This window comes from Ctenopharyngodon idella, chromosome 10 (assembly GCF_019924925.1).
Source record: "Ctenopharyngodon idella isolate HZGC_01 chromosome 10, HZGC01, whole genome shotgun sequence".
NCBI lineage: Eukaryota > Metazoa > Chordata > Actinopteri > Cypriniformes > Xenocyprididae > Ctenopharyngodon > Ctenopharyngodon idella.
In genome coordinates, this window is record NC_067229.1 from 29,239,547 (window position 1) to 29,260,459 (window position 20,913).

A 20,913-nucleotide genomic window follows, 5' to 3' on the forward strand; every position below is an offset into this window, starting at 1 on the left:
CCAAGAACGTAATCAAATATTCAAGATTAGGAGAATTTTTGTGATAATTTGGGGCAAACCATATATATATATATATATATATATATATACAATGTTTATAAATATTATGTTATTTTGGGACTCAAAATTTAAATAATTTAACTCTTGGTAGTCACTAAAAACACTGAATGAATATGGTCCAAAACAAAACAAACAAAACAAAACAAAACAAAACAAAACAAAAACAAATTATGTTATTTTGGGATTCTGAAAGAATTTACTATAATTCACTAAAACACTAAATAATTATGGTCAAAAACTAAACAAAACAAATGATTATGTTATTTTGTTATTTGAAACAAATTAAATCCTCATAATCACTAAAAACACTAAAACAAAAAACAAAACACAAAAAACAAAACAAAACAAACAAAACATATTATAAAGTTATTTTGGAATTCTAAAACAATTTACTATAATTTACTACAATTCACTGTTTCACTAAAACACTAAATGAATATGGTCTAAAAACAAACAAACAAACAAAACAAATTGTTATGTTATTTTGGGACTCTGAAACAATTTAAATCCTCGTGATCACTAAAAACACTAAATGAATATGGTCCAAAAAAACAAAACAAAACAAAAATTATGATGTTATTTTGGGATTCTGAAACAATTTAAATTCTCGTGATCACTAAAAACACTAAATGAATATGGTCCAAAACAAAACAAAACAAAACAAAAATTATAATGTTATTTTGGGACTCTGAAACAATTTAACTCCTGGTGGTCACTAAAAACACTAAATGAATATGGTCCAAAACAAACAAAACAAAACAAAACAAAACAAAAATTATGATGTTATTTTGGGATTCTGAAACAATTTAAATTTTCGTGATCACTAAAAACACTAAATGAATATGGTCCAAAAAAACAAAACAAAACAAAACAAAAATTATGATGTTATTTTGGGATTCTGAAACAATTTAACTCCTGGTGGTCACTAAAAACACTAAATGAATATGGTCCAAAACAAAACAAAACAAAACAAAACAAAACAAAAATTATGATGTTATTTTGGGATTCTGAAACAATTTAAATTTTCATGATCACTAAAAACACTAAATGAATATGGTCCAAAACAAAACAACACAACACAAAACAAAACGAAAATTATGATGTTATTTTGGGATTCTGAAACAATTTAAATTCTCGTGATCACTAAAAACACTAAATGAATATGGTCCAAAACAAAACAAAACAAAACAAAAAAAATTATAATGTTATTTTGGGACTCTGAAACAATTCAACCCCTGTTGGTCACTAAAAACACTAAATGAATATGGTCTAAAAACAAACAAACAAACAAATCAAATTGTTATGTTATTTTGGGAGTCTGAAACGATTTAACTCTTGGTGGTCACTAAAAACACTAAAACAAAAAACAAACCAAAACAAGGCACTATGAGTTAGCTACATATTAGTTGCGAAGATGATGATGATAAAGGTCTACCTGTGAGGAATTAACTTCTCTGTCGTCAGTCCATCTGTCATAGTAACACTACGTCTCTTGATGTGCGCCCCCCTCTGGGCTGATGGTGAATGTGCAGATCCTGGTCTCCCACCAGCTAAAGCAAACGTCGCTTCCAGGTACCTTAGCGGCAGCGTTCGGTTGACCGGACACAGCAGTTGGGCTCCGGTACGTGGGCACACGGGTCGACCCGTGCCAGCATGGTGCCTGACCAGTGTGGGGACAGAGTCGAAGCTCTCATGCTCCAGCATGTACTGGATTTTGGTTTGTCCACTTTTGACCAGGACTTTACTGATCCGACAGTGAATCACTTCCTGCTGCCAGCGACACGTGAGGACATAGTCGCCCACGGTCGACAGGGAGTCCCGTACGAGGAAGTCGCCGCTACGTAGAACCAAAGTTTCTGAAGCCTGTGTTGACAAATAAATCAAGAGGGTTTATTAATGGAAATGTTGCGAGCTGGCCATTTCCCACATGAGCACCACAGCTCAACATTTCAGAGCACCATTAAATAACCACTTCTCACACTACCATAAGTTTATGACCTTCTGTGGTAATCAACAGCATTCTTGATTTTGTTTATTGCTGGTATTTGCATTTATATATTTTTACTTCACTTTGTAGGCAACTGAATCAACAGAAACGACTTGTATGTTTTACACAAGTAGGTTTTAAAAGAATGTTGATTAAAAGCCACAGATGCTTTATGTGATGGGTGCTTCTGCTCCAGCAGATGGCGCAACAGTACATTTGGTGAGGTCAGAAGTGCAGCATGGGGGCGTATCGCCATGGTGACTAGCTATAGTTTTAATAGAGAGGGCTGGAGTTTCTCTTTACTCCAGCTTGAGCAGGAATACATTATGGTAATGCCCAGATGGCTGCTCTCATAGTAGAGACAGCGTGGGCTGCAGTTTGACGGCTCTATGGTGCAAAAAAGGACACAAACACACTCATACACACACTGACAGAAAAACCCAAATAAACATGCACAAAACAAGCAAATATACAATATACAAACAAATATACAAAAGGCACATTGGTTTTTTATATATCATGGTGTGGACTTCATTTTGACATCCACTGTTCTCAAAGTTGAAGTGTGTAATCTTTAAAGTTAAAGTTAAAATGCTGTCTTCCAGAGACAACTATAAGTCAGTTGTAGGCGGTTTCCTCGAAGAGAGTAAACAGTGGCACTTTCAAAACATTGCTCAGGGAACAGATTGGGATTTTGGGAAACATAGCCAGAGACTGCCCAAAGTCCTTTCACTGAACATGTGATGCATATTGCACACAAACACTGACTGAAATCACCAGTTCAAATCTGATTGGCTAGCTTTACACAACTTTCAGGGACACATACGTTTTCAATGGTCTGCCTGAAAAAAAAAAAGGTATAGGGATGACGCAACAAGCCTTTTGAGGTCAGTGCTATCAAATTATTGAAAGTTATTCTTTTGGTTTGAAGCTCTTAGTAGCAAATAAACTAGAGCATAAGTGTAATAGATTTAACATAAATTCACCTCAAATGGTACATAAAAACAAAATGAACCATGATTGGTTGCTTTACATGTCAGTCAGATGGTAGTAGTGGTAGTGGGTGGTACTAGGCTAGAATAGTTTGCAAAGTGGACCAGACCTTATGCCGTTCAGTCAAAATTCTGCCTGTGTGAGACAGTGAACATTGTACAATAGCAAAACTTGACCCACAGACGCACCTCTTGTGGAATATGGCCATGGTACCAGCCATGGCTCCTCATGTCACTGCTACTAAGTTTGAGTTCCTCCTCGAGCTCCTTCCTGAGTTTCTCCGGGGGTGACTCCAGCAGGTACTTCTCCTTGGAGAACTGCGAAAAACACACAAAGCCAAGCACATAAGTCACACTGACCTACATCATGAACACACAAACATGTAATAGAGCACACTATTGATCATTTTAAATAAAAACAAAACATTCTTGAACAAGAATTGTAAAGTTTATTGCCTCACTTATCAAACTGACATATCAATCCATATGAGAGATTAAAAAGTAATTTGAGTCACATAGAGCTTCATTGCACATATTTCTTCTTTATAATTTATGGAACATCTAACCCTGCTGCTAGAAAACAAATAAAAGCATACAAATACACACTGCAGGAGACTTCCTTGTCAATACTGTCTCAAGTGTGTCTGTTTAGACAGCGGAGCTCTGTGTCCAGTAGAAATAAAGCGTAATCTATGTGTGTGACAGTTCAAGGCGAAGGTCTCGACCCTCTGAGACACAGGAAAACTAATACAAACACGGGCAGCATTGTAATGAGGTCAATAAAAAGACAACAGACAAAACTGAGGGCACTAACAGGGCTCAACGTCCTCCATAAGGCTGTGAATATGGGAGATGCAGGATCAATTTTGCAGTCCTGGGTCATTCTAATGGTCTCTTCCTCTCTCGATCTGAGTTAAACTGATTAAACATCTGCTTCCTTTGCCTCTTCGACCATCTTTTACACATGGGAACAGGAAAAGATGCTAGATTTCAGTAATCCCACTGTCATTTAACCGGTTGTGTGCGCGCGTGTGTGTGTAAAGTGTGTGAAGATAGTGAGGCAAGGTCAAGTGTAGGGAGTTATTGCTTTTGTCTCTGCCTCCAGGGGCCGAATCCTCCACCTGGGTCTAACCAGAGCTCTCTGTAATCTCATATAGATGTCTGTAATTGTCTTTTGCTGCTTGAAGATGGCCACAAGGTACGATATTCTGTCTCATATATTCTTGATTTAGGTCCATGGGGAAAAACCCAGTGTGTGAGTGATAACAGGGCTAGGCTGATATGAGGAGTTCATATTGACTTATGAGAGGTGCCTTTCATAGGAGACCCAATTTTCTGAAATTATTTCCTCCAACTTTATTAGTGTTTATTCGAGGAGTGAGTTCAGTTGTTTACATGAAGTTTTGCAAATATTGTGTTTCCGAGAGAATAAATGAGATGAGACAAGACGAGACAAGGCAAGAAAAAAATTAGATGAGCTGAGAAAAGCCGCAAGGCAAGACAAAATGCAAAAAGAAGAGATTAATCGAGACAAGAAAAGAAGCGATGAGAAAAGATGAGAAAAGACGAGAAGACGAAGTGAAGTGAGATAAAAGCAAGACAAAACAAGGTAAGACAAGATGCAAATAGAAGATGTGAAATGAACTAAGAAATGAGCAAATGAGACAAGATGAGAAAAGAAGAGACTAGATGAGAAAAGACAAACAAGATGGAGAGAGGTGCGAAGAGACAAGCGCGAGATAAAACAAGGCAAGAAAAGATGGAAAAACAAGAGATGAACTGAGACAAAAAGAGATGGGACAAGATCAAAAGAGAAAAAACAAGATGAGCAAAGATGAGATGAAGTGAGGTGAGGTGAGACAAGAGCAAGACAAAACAAGGCAAGACAAAAGACAAAAGCAAGAGATTAATCGAGACAAGAAAAAAGATATGAGACAAGATGAGAAGAAAATAGATGAGATGAGAAAAGACAAGACAAAGTGAGGTGAGGTGAGACAAGAGCAAGACAAAACAAGGCAAGATATGAAAAGAACAGGTAAATCGAGACAAGAAAGAAGAGATGATACAAGATGAGAAGAGATGAGAAAAGACTAGACGAAGTGAGGTGAGAAGAGACAAGAGCGAGATAAAGCAAGGCAAGAAAAGATGGAAAAACAAGAGATGAACTGAGACAAGAACAGATGGGACAAGATGAAAAGAGAAGAGATGAGAAAAGACTAGACGAAGTGAAGTGAGAAGAGACAAGAGCGAGATAAAGCAAGGCAAGAAAAGATGGAAAAACAAGAGATGAACTGAGACAAGAACAGATGGGACAAGATGAAAAGAGAAGAGATGAGAAAAGACTAGACGAAGTGAGGTGAGAGGAGACGAGCGAGATAAAGCAAGGCAAGAAAATATGGAAAAACAAGAGATGAACCGAGACAAGAAGAGATGGGACAAGATCAAAAGAGAAGAGATGAGAAAAGACTAGACAAAGTGAGGTGAGATGAGACAAAACAAGTCAAGACAAATGTGGAGCGAGTTAATCACGAAGGAGTTTGAAACGATAAAAGGAGGAGTGACGACAGTGAAGGACAAGAGAGGACCAGGCCTGGACTTTTACGTTATGTTATGTTGATGTGTTTGCGGCAGTCGTCCGTGAGGGGCTGCCACTTTACTTTCGTTTTGTGTTTATTGTATCATTAAAGTGTGTTAAATATTCGCTGATTCCCGCCTCCCTCTTCCCTTATCAACTAACCTTACTACAACAAAATACAAAAAGAAGAGGTGAATCAAGAAAAGAAGAGATGAGACAAGATAAGAAGAAAATAGATGAGATGAGAAAAGACATGAAATGAGGTAAGACAAGAGCAAGGCAAAACAAGGCAAGACAAGACAGGGCAAGATAAGATTCGAAAAGGAGAGGTGAATTGAGCCAAGAAAAGAATATATGAGACAAGATGAGAAGAGACGAGATGAGAAAAGACAAAATCAGAAGAAGTGAGGTTAGATAAAACAAAAGCAAGGCAAAACAAGACAAGACAAAATATGAAAAGGTGATATGAGATGAAACAAGAACAGAAGAAAAAGGGATAAAAGAGAAGAAATAACATGAGATGAGGCAACAAAAAAGGAGAGGAGAAGTTAGGGGAGACAAGATGAGAAAACAGCAAGAGAGGCAAAGGCAAGACACAAAGCAAGGCAAGAATAAAAAGAGGAGGTGAGATGAGGAGAGATGAGCCGAGATGAGACAAAGCAATGCAAGATGACATAAGGAGAGATGAAAAGAGGTGAGGGGAGGTGAGATGAGACAAAATGAGAGCAAGAGAAACTATGGCAAGATGAGAAATGAAAGAAAGTTGTGGTGAGATAAGATGAGACCAAAGAAGAAGAGATGAGACAAGCCAACCAGAGATGACACCTGGCAAGAGATGTGATGAGAAGATGTGAGGTGAGATGAGACAATATGAGACAAGGCAAGAGAAAGATAAAGCAAAGCATTGTGACAAGCGAAAAGAATAGATGAGACAAGATGAGATCAGAAGAGAAAGGAGACAGGAGTTCTGAAGAAGCTTTAGTATGCAGGTATTGTCATTTCTGCAGAGATTCACTCATTAAAGAGCCTGAAGAGAGACTGAACGAGCTCAAGCTGCTTTCTGCTTTCAAACACTGATGTCTGAAGACTCCAGAGAGACACCTGGGCTGTTTCAAGTCCCCTTGCCCCACTTAGAGCTGCTCCTGGAGGGCTAAAATGTCTTTCTCACTGCCCTCTTTCTTCCACAGAGAAAGCACTTCTGGCAGTCTAATGAAGCGCATGCTGGGGGAAATGACCTGACCACATGCACAAGCACACACACATACAATGTAACAGGGACTGAAAGAAATTCAAGATACAGAGGAGATATAGAAAGATAGATAGAAAGGGGGTTATAGGACCTACACTGTGCTGTTCACAACCCCCCCCCCCCCCCCACCCCCCCCACAGCACTGAAGCTCTGGTTGTCATGGAAACCTCCTATTGTGTGAGTCGGCCTGGTGCCTTCATATAGATCATGCACGACACACACACACACACACACACCTAAAGCATTTTACAAAGCAAGAAGGCAATGCATTGTGAAAAAACAATTATACTTCCTGGAACACGATCAGCAGCAAAGAAACAGAACTGACAGTGAACTTTTTGGGATAGAAAATCTACACTTCCCAGCAGTGAGTTCAGTCCAGTAAATATGTTATGCTGGGGGATCCCTGGATGTCAGTCATTCAAATATGATTTTCCACATTTTCCAATGGACAAATAAACCAGAAAACATCGGTTCTGAAAATCAAACAGAGATCTCAAGTTCTCATAGATTAATATAGTCATATACAAATATAGTTTAGTATTTGCATTCATAATTTTAATACAAATGGATTTTTTTTTTTTTTTGAAAATAAAGTAGATACAGAAATATTTACCTATTAGAAAGGATGACTTAAGGTAACAAATGCACACTTTCACATCTAACCTTGTGGATTGATTATTTCTTATTTTTACAAAGCACTTTTGCTGCCAACTTGGAAATGCACACTGCTCATTTTATTTAATAGGCATATAAGCCATGTTTGCTAAGAGGGAAATGTGGAGACTGGACCTCCTGAAACTTTAATTGAATACCTCTGACCTAGAATCTTAAGATAGTATGATATATCGAACAAACTGTACTTCTATACTTCATAGCAGTGTCACATTAAATCTGGCATCTATATGGGAGGTCAATGAAGCTCATTCTCTAGAAACAATGCACCATGAATTCTTATGTTTGGAAAAAGTTTAGACAAGGTTGACATCAGAGCCTCATGGGTTCTGGATCATTGCCTGCTTGAGTAAAACTGAACAGCAAACAGAGTTTTTAGTTGATTTGTGAATTTGGCCTCTTTTCCATCTTGTGGGACACATTTGACTGAAAATCTCTGGGTAAATTCATGCACAAACACCAACCCATTCAGAGGTGTTTATCTTCAAACCCCCATGGCTTGTCATGAATAACATCCAGCCATGATTCATCACCAGTTTCACTCAGAACCCCCATCTTCTTCTTCCACCAATCACGGCGTTCCATCTAACCAGACCCCCACCCACCTAATTCTATTTCCACCTATCAGAAGAACCTTTGCAATCACTCAGATCGTGCATGATTGAGTGTAGCTGCCCCTCTGGGTGAAAGGAAAGCCATAGACGCAAAAAAACCATTAGGCTGACACGAACCACAGATATGGCAGATAAAGATTCACAGGTCAGCGCCTGCCATTGAGTCTGCTCTCTGGGGTAGAGCTAATCCAGTCGGCCCAGCTGAGCATTGACCCAATGCTTTGAGAGATAACAGGACAGCTGGTGTTAAAATCACCTGCCACACTGATGTGGAATATGATTTAGACCATAAAACAATCTATGGAAATGTGCGAAAGTAGATGTGAATGCAAGCAAGTGGTTCCTCTGTACATAATGTGCATAACTGTGGCGTTAACACACCTCCGTAATCAAGAGAGGCGATAGAGGTACCTTCAAATGTGGAATTACTATTTAGGTAACTATCTACAGAGATGACTAAGGCACAGTTCACAAAAAATGTGAGGTGGTAATCACTGTACGGACAAAAACAACAACAACACAGAGACATTTCTTCAATTTTGGTTAAATCTCACAGAAAAATAAGTAAATTGTTTATTTTACTGATGTATGAAGAAGTAACTTTCAAACCAAGCAGCTTTCTGTTGGTAAACACAGCGAATCCACATGACCACCTGAACCTAATGCGAAATCTGCATGGGGAAATCCTTCACCCTCACATGAAATTTTCGATATTGAAATGACTTGATTTTGGCCACAAAATTTTACCAAACTGCGATAAATGTGACCGCACCTTATGTCATACAGGTTTGGAATGACATGAGGGTGATCGAAAATTATGACAGAAACTTATTTTTTGGGTTAACCATTCCTCAAACTAACTTTTACTAACATGCTCACCAAGTTGCTCCACCATGACAGTTGTTGACCTGAAAAAGCAAATTGACCATAGAAGAAGTTTATGCTTAATATCAGTCATAATGCCTTCTGTGGCCAATTATTGTGCATATTTCTCGTTCTTTAGGATTCATGGTCATAATTATTTTTAATGTTTTAATGTTTAAAGACATTTTTGTTGCGCCGCTATTTGATGTTCAATGTAAAGTCTTGGTATTTGATTACAATCACTGGTGTACACTCAAGACTTTGAGAGTATATCTGGGTAATCGGACAATGTTAATAAGACATTCTGGATTATAATTTTTTTTATTTTTTTTTTTAACTTTGATATGTTTATGTTTGAAGTTTGAGCCTTGTCCATCTCCTTAGACACAGACAAACACACATAGTCCTGTGACCTATCCCTCCAGTTGATCCAGGGGTCCCGATTTTAAGACGTTGTCCATCTGCTGCCCATGCGGTGTTGTTGTCCCTTTATCCCACCTTAAGCCGTCTTAATGCCCCTATCATACCCTTATCTCCCAGAAAACCATTTTTGCATTATCCCTTCATCTATCCCTGCTGTCTTACACCACCCAAATCTCCACCAAATCCCCATATCTGTCATCGCTGGCCTACATCCCAACATATTAGATCTTAAAACGATTTCTGTTTCTTAGATTTTCTCTCTCGGTCTGTCTATCTCTCTTTCAAACACACCCACACACTCTCTAGTGTTTAACAAGCACATATGCAGGTCAAATGAGGTACTAGATCTCATTTGACTCTATGAACAACAAAACTAAGCTGATGTTCTGCATGCTTAAGAGATGTAAATAGATAACCATGTTTACATGAACATCCATATCCACATACTTAAAATATTTCTGATCTCAGATCAGCTCCTTTGTCCAGTAAGATGACCTTAATTATAATACAGAAGCTAAAGATTTCTAAAAGGAATAGGTCACCCAAGAATGAAATTTACTTATATATTACTTATAATTACTTATAATTTGCTCATGTTGCTCACATAGCTTTTTTTTTTTTATCCACAGGACACAAAAGGAGATGCTAAGAGAATTTGTTAACACTTTATTTTAGGGTCTTTTAACTAGTTGCTTATTAGCATGCATATTACTAGAATATTGGCTGTTTATTAGTACTTATTAACAGTGATGGGAATAACGGCGTTATAAATAAACAGCGTTACTAACGGCGTTACTTTTGTCAGTAACGAGTAATCAAACAAATGACTTTTTCCCCCGTTCCCCCGTGTCAGTAACGCCGTTACCGTTACTGACAAAAAAATGCGGCGTTACTATTGAGGTCAATGAAGCGGTTTTCATCCGAGTAGGCTCTCTCTCAGCCATAGACCTACAAAGTTTTTTCTCTGGGGTGTATGTTGGGGTGGGACACATAGGCTAACTGATGCTGATTGGTGTGTGAATAGAGGTGATAGACCTGCAAAACATTTTGTTGTAAAGAAATAGTACAGGTTAGTCATACACAAATATAATTTTAAACTGATAATAATGTACGATGCTGTGTGTGTGTGTGTGTGTGTGTGTGTGTGTGTGTGTGTGTGTGTGTGTGTGTCAGAGCATGCGAGCGGAGCGCGAGCTCAAACCAGAATACCCTTTGTGACATGCTGGATCGAAAATATGTGAAATAGAAGTTTTTTTTTTTCTAGTCGACTAGTAGTTGTTCATTAAGCCATTAATTGACTAATCACATTTATATTTATTTAATTACTTATATAGGCCTACTGGAGAGAATAAACCATAATAATGAGCGTTTATATAATATAGGCTATATAGCAATCAAGCACAAGCATAAAGCTTGCCATAAAGAACCGGCAAAAGTAATGATTATGAATGTGACAAAAACAGTAAGGAGACATTTTAATTGTTTATTAATAAAGTCAATGTTTTCTGAATCAGTGTCGGCTGCAAAGATGAAGCTGACTCTCATCATCTCCGCATAGTGGACGTGCTATAGATCTTTTCGTTTTGAATTATTTAGTTTAAAAGTAGACATTTCAAGCTTTCTATAGATATATATTCTCATGTCTATGAGGCAAGCAGCCTATACGCTGAGTTTTGGTTCATTTAGCCTATAAGACGCGCTCCAGTTCACGTGCAAGTGATCGCGCCGGCGCCTCCATGTCATGATTATATTGTCTGCATAATTTATTTTTAGACTTATATTTAATATAAGTTATTTGACATATTTGAATTTTTTTTTTTTTTTTTTTAAAGTAACACAATAGTTACTTTCCCTGGTGATTAGTTACTTTTATAATGATGTAACTCAGTTACTAACTCAGTTACTATTTGTGAGAAGTAACTAGTAACTATAACTAATTACTTGGGCAAGTAACGTGCCCAACACTGCTTATTAAGCACATATTAATGCCTTATTTTGCATGACCTTATTCTACATTCTTAATCCTACCCAATACCTAAACTTAACAACTACCTCACTAATTTTCAAGCTGGTTTTGGCCATAAATTGAAAAGTATAATGATTTACAGAATTTCAAAAAAAAAAAAAGCACCATAAAAGCATTCCATATTTCAAGTGTTCTGAAGCCAAAATTTAATTGAAAACGTTCCATCTTTTATAGATCAAATCTCAGATCTCATTCATATTCAACTTGCTGCTTCAAAATATTTTGTGGCAGATTGGATGTCAATAACAATGTACAAGTAGTATGAACCTCTTTTTAGATATGTTTATGGTGCTTTTTGTCCTTTTTGGAGCTTGACAGTCTAAATTACCATCCATTTTCACTCTATGGACAAGAGCAAGCTGTACATTCTGGAAGAAAGACAATTATAGGTTTTGAATGACACTGGGTGAATAAAGGATGGCAGAATTTTCTCTAACTATTTAATATATCAAACCTTGAAGTTCAACCAAAATAATCTAAATCTGAGTATCTGAGTCAATGTCCTGGAGCGCCTTAAAGAAACGCAGCAGAGGGTTAGTGCTCAGGCTGTACGGGCTGTGAATCTGGAACATTTTATTAATTCAGTATGCATGGAATGATGCGCTCTGGACCGTGAATGGATTTGTAAGCTCAGTGTGATATCAGACCCCCTAAAACAAATTTTTTTTCTGATCTAAGACTAGTTTTGATGTGTATGTAAGTGTGTTTAGCAATGATTTTTTTTCTTATACAGCATTTCATTCAGCTTTTCACACTGCACTTAACATTGGGTTACAATCTTTTTAAACCCCAAGCTGAGGGCTAGAACAAACTGAAATTAAGATACCATATTATTTGTTTAAAACAGCCAGAGCAGACTTATGATGACATTTTCACAGATGAACAAGCAGTTATTAAAACAGGTCATGTTGAGTCAGTTTGTTGTGAGATGTATTCATCCAATCAATGTTATTGACCTTCTGAATATGCACATAAAAATGTTATCTCAAGGTTTACAAATGTACAGTGTGACATTTTAAACCTTTTGTATAATCTCAGAAGTCTTTTCCAGCTTGGAATCATACCTCAATCTTTGTATCCTCCCCCCTTCTCTCCTGTTTCTCTCTCGTTCTGTCTTTTCTCTGCACTTCTTCTCCCTCTTGTGCTTTGCAGTCAAATTTAGGTGTAATGACTCTGGACTGTGAAGTTTGTAGTCTTGAAGCAGGATGTATGGCTGCCATCTGCTTCGAAAAGAGGGTCTACTTAAACTCTTAAAGTCAACATGACATAAAAAATTACTGTGGCGGTACTACGGTAGAGTTATTGTATTTACATGGCACTCCATGGTACTTTTTTATGGTATTACTGTGGAACATGTCTGAAAATGTAATTACTCAGAAGTTGCTCTTTCATAACTTTTGAGAAAACATGGTAGTACCATGGCATTTTTTATTGATAATAAACTCAGTAGGGAGGCACATACACTTGCATTCCACTTTAAAGAATTAGTAGCAGAAGTTTGAAGAGTGCAGCACCAGGAATTAGGTCATCTCAAAGCCGCCCTGCAGTTCCTGTTATTGGCAAACCTCTCGACCCATTAAAAATGAAGGAGCTCTTTAGCATTTTGATACAGTCAGTCCCACGTCAAAACACACACACCCACTCACTCCTGTCAAACACGATCAGTCAGATGCATGTCATGGGGGGCATTTTGTTTTGCTGTGCTCACCCAAGGGTCACACAGATAGTACAGGGTGGGTGTGTGAAAGGGGAGACGTCTCATGTGCCAAGACTGTGACCTCAACTTTCAGTGAGCAAACACCTGGTTGTGCTGTTGTCATGGAAATGCTGCTTGGTCCCCTCTGATGGGACGTCTCAAGGGCGGTGTGATGTGTCTTGGGGAAATGAGGGGGAAATTTCGGGTGGACATATGTGGACAACACCCCATCAGCCAGCTGTTCTGTCTACAATGTTAGGTCTCTGCACATGTCAAGCCACTGATCTGCTGTTCTGGTGTGTTGCTGGGAATTCTGGGTGTGCTAACATGCATTCCAGTTCAAGCATATCTATAAACCAAGTTCCCTTTCAGGCAAGTCATTTCACTCGGCGGCCATCTTTGAAAAGCCTCTCTGGTAGCTATTTCAGTCATGAATGGGGAAACATCAAATTCTTTTCACCAAGCTTACGATTAAAATTTCATACTTGAAATCACCAATGAATTCTGACAATTCATTGGAAATTTCAAATCAAATTCTTATGAGACAAATTGTGTAAAATTGTGTGTTTCAAAACGCTAAAACCATGACAAAAAACTTTTTCAGGCTGGACCAGCCAATGCGCATATGCAGTCATAAGCGCGCATCACAGAACATTGACTGTTTCTAAGAAGACTGTTGAGCTTCTAACAGCAGCTGGAGTGACGCAGTGATTGGCTCTTTTACTTAGAAGGCGGGACGTATTCCGCCATATTGTGCATTGCACTTTCTCCCATTCATAGCAATACTAGTGCAACATCATTGTATATCTAAAGTCTTTGCTATAAACCCTGAGTGTTTCCTGTGTACTATCAGGCCTCAGAGTTTGAATGATTTCCTATGCATAGGTAATGATCGTTCCAAATGAGATTGATAATTAAGCATCAATTATGAATTAGCTTACACGCCTCTAATTCAACTGAAGAATGCTGGGAATTACTGGGATTTGCTGGATAATGGAGTGTCCCTGCACATGATTGCCTGTCTAAGGGTGGATTTGCTCATTATTTTCTTTCCTGTCAGTGTGTGTGGAGGTGTATCCACTGGCGTACGGGATGCGTGACTCTCCACTTGGCCCCCTCATGACATTATAAGTCAATTATATCAGGCAAAATTAGCCATATCTAGACCATTTGGACACATCTAAGCAGTAAATATACTGTGTATTTACATAGAGGCAGAGAGGCGACATGAGCGCATTTTCAGATTCACGTTTGCAGGCTATTTTCATGTATGAAGATCCATTTATACTGTTTCACAAGTTTGCCTGCCCATCCATTCTTAATAGTTAATGGTAAACGAACTTGGCTTGCTGTCCTTGGCGGAGGCTCGAAACCGTGGCTCGCCTCGAGCTCCGAGCTCAACCACCCTATAGCGGTATTGCGCAGAGGAAGAATAAGAGAAAAAGAGGAGGAGATGGGGAGGTGGAGGTAGGATAAATGCTTGTAATGAAGATTGACAAGACTGAAAGATTAGGCTCCTCCCGAACCTATGTTTGGAATATATTAATGCACAGGGTATATAATTTTTTTTATTTCTTACTCACAAATATAAGTTTATTTTGTGAGCCCTAAAAATACATTTTGTAAAAACTTTTTTTCTCTCCCAGTTTTCTACAAATCCCTTAAAATAGACTCAAGTTTCAAAACCTCTAAATTACATAAACGATAAACTAAAACTCTATAGGCATGTAAAAAGAAAAATAATGATAAAACTACTACAAAGAAGATTGAACTGCCTGAAATGAAAACTGTCTCAATTAATATTACTATTTAACCCTGATAAAAATGCTCATGCATGACATCACAACTTTAGACAAGGCCACGTCTTATGGTTTGTGGTTGGGCCCATAAGATTGTGTGTATTTTTGTATGCTACTGCCGGTTCATAATGCAGCTCTGTGACACATGGGCCTGTTACATTGACAGGCGCAGGAGAAACATCCTGATTACCCTCTTCCCTCCGGCCTCACACACAAGAGTGAGAGAGAGAGAGGACAAGCAGCAAGAGAAAACTGGCCATATGGGGTCTACGGGTGGTTTGGTCTCTATGTGTTAGGGGAGCAGCTCAAAGCAAGTGTGTTTCTGAGGGGTTTGGGCATATGGTGTCATAGAGGGGGGCAAGTACCACAGGAAAACACACATGACTTATCTTTCATCACGGGTTTGGAGACACCACATCTCTGCAGATAAATGCCTTGACATTCGCGGCATCCATATTAGCCAAATAGCATCTCAGCGCCGTTATTTAGTGAGTAACAAAAAGCTGAAATCATAGAAACAGCGGGAGCCTCATTCAAGATTTGAATTCCCACAAAGAATACCAAAAAAAACGTAATGTTCAGGGAATACACAATGATTGTGGTGGTTAACTTCAAGCGCTGAAATTTTTGACTGCTTAACTGCTGTAATTTCACTGTTAGAGCATTAATTTGTATGCGAACACATAATAGCTATGCTTTAAATCCTAGTGCCTAGCCGTCTACCAAGACAGCACTTTATCTATTGCCTAAATTCATGTTTTGAATCTAATTACGAATGATTCATCTATGCAAATCTAGACTTTAATTTGATAATCCTTTATAGATGAAGGCTCATCACAATACAAAAGGAAGACTCAATCAAAAGTCAAATTTTAAGACTGGATAACTTCACTAATTTGGAAATCCCAGAAAAAGTACTGTGTCAAACAAATCGTCCAAGATGGCAGACTAGCTAAGTGAGCTACTTTTTATTATTGTAAACTGAATGAAAGCAGGATTTAAAGAAGTTAAACATAAAAATGCCAATATTTTTTTACCCAATATGTGTGTTCTATATTTTTGATTATTAGAACATCATATTGTTAGCTTAGCAACATGTGCTAAACCAAATCAATAATGCGTCAAGCCACTTGTGAGCAGATTCTGTTCAACTTTGTCAGTTTCACCTCAAATCACCAACTCTCTCTGAAAATGAATGACTTCCAATGGCAAATAACAATAGACAACCCTTTAGAAAAAAATGAACGGTAATTGAATTGACTCATTAGACCTGTTTCAAACACAGCGAGTACCTCTGCAGGCAGCAGACAACAAGGCAGCTCACTAGGTTTGGAAAGAGCAGTAATTTTTCAAATGACGCAATATTTTTGCAGCACTGACAGTCACCTGACCTGACCGCACAAGCGTTAATATTCATGAACTGTCACAATGAGCCATTGCAATCCAGAGCCACCTCTGCTTCCTGTTTTTATAAGAGAGCAACCAATTAGGAGCCAATTTACAGGCTGTGAGGGGTCAAAAGGTCAAGGCACTGATGGATTGTAGGGTCTAAGGACACATCAATAGAACCTGTCAATATAACTCTGTCTATGAAAAGTTGCAACATTTGTGTGTTTGAGCATTAGACTAGTGTAAAAGTGTAAGACCAGGGGCTGTTTTGTGTTCATGTAAACCGCACATCCCACAACACCGCACTGGGCTCAGCCCCAGAGGAGAAAACTGCAGCAGGGGTGAGTTGGCGAAGGAATATAAAGACACGTCCAATTGATTAATCAATAAATGTCAGCCGTAGATTAATTACACAGCCTGGAAGACGTACCAGCTGAAATTATGAAGACACCAAATTCAATAAAAGACTTTGGGCAGCACTTCTGCAGAGCATCAGTTATACAATAAAAGTAAAAGGGCTATGAACACAGATCTACTCATCTGATTGGTAACAGACTCAAAATTAATCTGACGTGCTAAGTCTCATAGGCTGTTTCCGGATTCACATGAACGGAACGCTGTGCCATCTCAAAGTGAAAGGGCGGTTTGAAAGGTCAATATAAGTGAATTTATGAGTGTAACCTTACAGGCATCTTTCATCACATCCACCATCCATCTCTCAGACCTTCGGAGTGAGAGGTAGAGGGAGAAAAAGATGACAGGAAGTGGTGGAAAAAGCTCAGACGGCCTTTAGGAAGCACATGTCAAGCACGGGCAGTGTTTGTGCTTTGAGGAAATGTTAACGGATCATTCTCTGACCTTTGCTGATGGAACTGCAATGCTATGGATGTGTGTGTGTAACTATGGTTACATTCATACAGCAATCAAAAGTTCGTGCCATTCTTATTTTCTGCTCAAATCCAACTTTCTTGTGAGGTTGCTCACATTAGCATTTAAATGTGGCCTATTTCAAACACTAGTCCAGACAGGCAACACCTGACCCTACCTGACATATCCATTAATTTTGAGGGTAAGGAAGGAGGCAAAAAAGGGTCAAATTTAGTTCCTAAGCTAAATTTCAGATGTCTGAATACTTTCACAAGATATATTATATATATTATATTAACTGGCAACATTTGTGGCAACATTATTTCTGTAGAGAAATCCTAAACTATGCTGTTTTTATATTTTTTAATTTGCTCATTAGGGAAACTGTAGAGGAAAAACTATCTGTGTGTGAGTTGTATTGATTAAAAAAAAGGGAAATTATGTTCAGGTGGAGCACTCCTTTAAATGTCAACTCACATGAATTCCAACCGAACTTTTCACAGTGAAGACACACTGCAATGAAAGTGGCCCAGATTAGAATTGAAAATGTCAAATGTCATTGATTTCTGTTGTTCACACTATCATCCAAACACTTGGATAACTGGGCCACATTAAACTGCATGTGTGATCATAGCCTATGTGTAAGAGTGTGCGTGAGCACATCTCTTTTTCAGTGATGACTATCAAGTGAGTCACGATGTGATGCATACACATGCTCATCACTTTCTCTGATCAATACACACACACACATCTTCAGGGTAAAGAGAAGCGTAGCTGTCACTGATGTGTCAAAACTGTCCCTACACATTAAGCACATTATACAAACTCCTCTACAAACAGTGATGACCTATCGATATCATGACATTAAAGATAAGCACAGCTGATCATTACATAATTTAGAAAAAGAGGGACACAAGCAAGCTCAATTTCACACGTTGTGTTATAAAATGTGACAGAATACAATAATCCAACACAAATAAAAACTGTCATCTCAGCATTGCCACAAGAGGCGCTAGAGATAGCACTGACAAGTCTATTTCTGTGTTCAGTTTGCTCTTTAGACTAACTATTGCCATGACAGAGACACAGTTTGAAAATAATCCTGCTCAACAAAGAGGGGAGAAGGGAGGGCGCGGCGGGCTTCTGCAACATGTCAGAAATGCCGGTACACAAGGAAAACGCAAGGAAAACTGGTGGTACGCTAAAGGTAAAAAAAGAGAAGTGGCAGTTCGAGCACTGAATAAATCTGTGGACTTGTTAATAGCGGAGTACCCAAATAAGTTCCACAGCATCGAAAATACCCTGAGTAAGGTTTGTTACAACCCGAAGTAATGCAAAAAATGCATATTAAAGCACAATTCACACTAACAGCAACTTTTACCATTGAATTAATACGGAAATAGTTCAATGTCAATTAGAGTTTCCGATAAAGAGCGTCAACCACCATTGGACAACATGCAATATGTTAGCTAAGCATTCTCATCTGCAATTGTATACTTGCGTAGAGTACTTTTCAGGCCTAGACAGAGAAAGAGCACAACAAAAGGGCGAGGGCTGTTTTTATTCCTTGTCACATAAGCACATGGAAATGTTTCTGCTCTGGCTTAGGTTATGAAGTGTTTACTGAATGTTAAAAGCCACTGCATACTGAACATACAGACATTCAGTGTGGTCAGCAATCCCTGGGCAAATATTCATATATCTTCCCAATAGGGATGCACATACACACACATTAGCAAGAAGATCTGCCTCGTAACGCCGGCTGGCAGGTCACAGAGAGATATCACTGTCAGATACACACACACACCTGCCCTTCTGTCATCTGCCCCTGATAGCACCCAGAATGCGTTTGAGGTCATTTCAACATCATATCTGGTGTTTGCACTGAACGAAAGGATATCGCAACATGCTTCCTTGCATTTCTGCCTCTTTCTCTCTATCGCACCTCTGTGAGACACTCTCTCTGTATCTCATTGCATTGTTGAGCCTGCAGCAGTCAGCCCTTGAGCTATGCTACGATTGGCTGGAGATGATGTCATCTCTTCCGGAGAGCTCCGCAGCGGTGCATGCCATTGGCTGGCAGCGCAAACGATGGAGGAGTGCTGAGATCTCACTTTCATTCATGTACAGCTGGGGAGGGGCATTTATTGGTTGGTGGCCCGTGACCTCTCAGCTAGGGTTGCATTGTAGCGGTACACTGTTAAACTGTCCCGGCACAATGATACTTGAGACATACACTAGAATGAAGTGCTAATGGGAGTTTATAATGGGATGAAAAAGTGTGGAGTCCAGGGCTTTGTTCATGCAGCTCAGGTGTATACAAACCCACAAGCATGCACGCAAATGTCTTCACCAGCAGGCTTAACGGTGTTCACACATTCATTACACACACATTTACACGCAGCCACATGGTGACTGGAGCAACCTAATCAGTGCATCTCTGATGGGGGTTGGGATACGGGGGTGGGGTTGTCCTGGAGCGTGAGGCTGTCACCATGGTGACACTGCAGATGATGCACTCCTCCTGGAGTTGGGGGAGCAGAGTAAAGATGAAGAGTGCTGGGGAGCTCCTTTACACAGATAAACACACACCAGACTGCTTGCGTGTGTGTTTGATGCCACTTAGCTAACCCCACTAGACATACACTAACCCTTCTCAGCATGTGCTAAACCGTACCACAGACACTAGGTATTAGCCAGCAATATCCCACTGTGATGTCAAAGTGCCTTTCTCTCTTCTCTCGCTCTTGTTCTCCACCCTGTACATGATGTCATTGTTTTTCTCTAGTTGCTGCAGAGGCATATGAATGTGAGTCTTTCCAGGATCTTCGAGGAGAAATCCACTCTTCTGGATGTTAAAAAATTCACAGTTCTCCCTTACCGCTTCTCATAGAGGACCTCCACCAATATGTGCCAATGAATATGACTAGAGTCCCTGCCTTGCGCACTACCAGGAAAACTGGGTTAATTCAATTTAACATACAATGCAAAACTGGAGATTACATGCTCTACACAAGTCTATAACTAATCCAATCCAGACAACACAACAGTCTAAAGAAGCTTAAAAGACTCAGTTATGCCATTTTCTGCCGGAATTTAAATGTTGTTATCACCACACTTTGCGGTGATGCTGCTGAAATGGAATTAAATTCATTTACAGCAATGAACTGTCTAATCTTTCCTTCTCATCATTTTGTCATTTAGGGTGATTTGGTTGCTGTGTGGTGGGTGGTATCACTTCAATCTCAGACAATAAAATACATTTTTATGTTTGTTCTGATGTATTATGTTATCAAGCGTGGCATAATTCATCGTAGTGGCTCTTCTAAAGCGATGGGTGCTATGGTACTGCAATGATGCATACAGGGGCAGGTTGGAGTCCTGATGGAATGACTACGAGCCCAACAAGTCGCTAGTACTCAAATGTCACAGAGATAGGAAACGCATGGTCCCTGCTTGAACTGGTCAAACACATGCTCAAACACAGGAAGATAAACACAAGCCGGTTTCATGCATGTCTGACCCAAATGTCCATAATTTTTTTAGATACCAGAACAACAGCGTGAATGGACATAACATCACCTCACACAAAACTATAAAGCTCTAAACCTTGTTCACTGATAAGGCACGAAGCCAAGTCAATATACTGGCCATATTTTCAACACTAGATAAGGCTATTTACAGAACATCATTTTAG

General features: G+C 39.0%; 1 protein-coding gene across 12 annotated transcripts in view; it reads right to left on the minus strand.

Moving 5' to 3' along the window:
* The window catches only part of sh2d3ca (SH2 domain containing 3Ca), a 55,699-nt gene that overhangs the window by 12,085 nt on the left and 22,701 nt on the right, over window positions 1-20,913 (minus strand). For 6 of the 12 annotated variants that reach the window (XM_051909400.1, XM_051909406.1, XM_051909405.1 and 3 more), the window contains 2 exons: window positions 3,229-3,357; window positions 1,496-1,923 (listed from right to left, as the gene is read on the minus strand). In XM_051909400.1, coding sequence (XP_051765360.1) covers window positions 1,496-1,923; window positions 3,229-3,357 — 557 coding nt within the window. Of the gene's footprint in view, window positions 1-1,495; window positions 1,924-3,228; window positions 3,358-12,529; window positions 12,689-20,913 lie in introns of all 12 variants that reach the window. The other 6 variants (XM_051909398.1, XM_051909403.1, XM_051909401.1 and 3 more) reach the window with 2 other exon arrangements.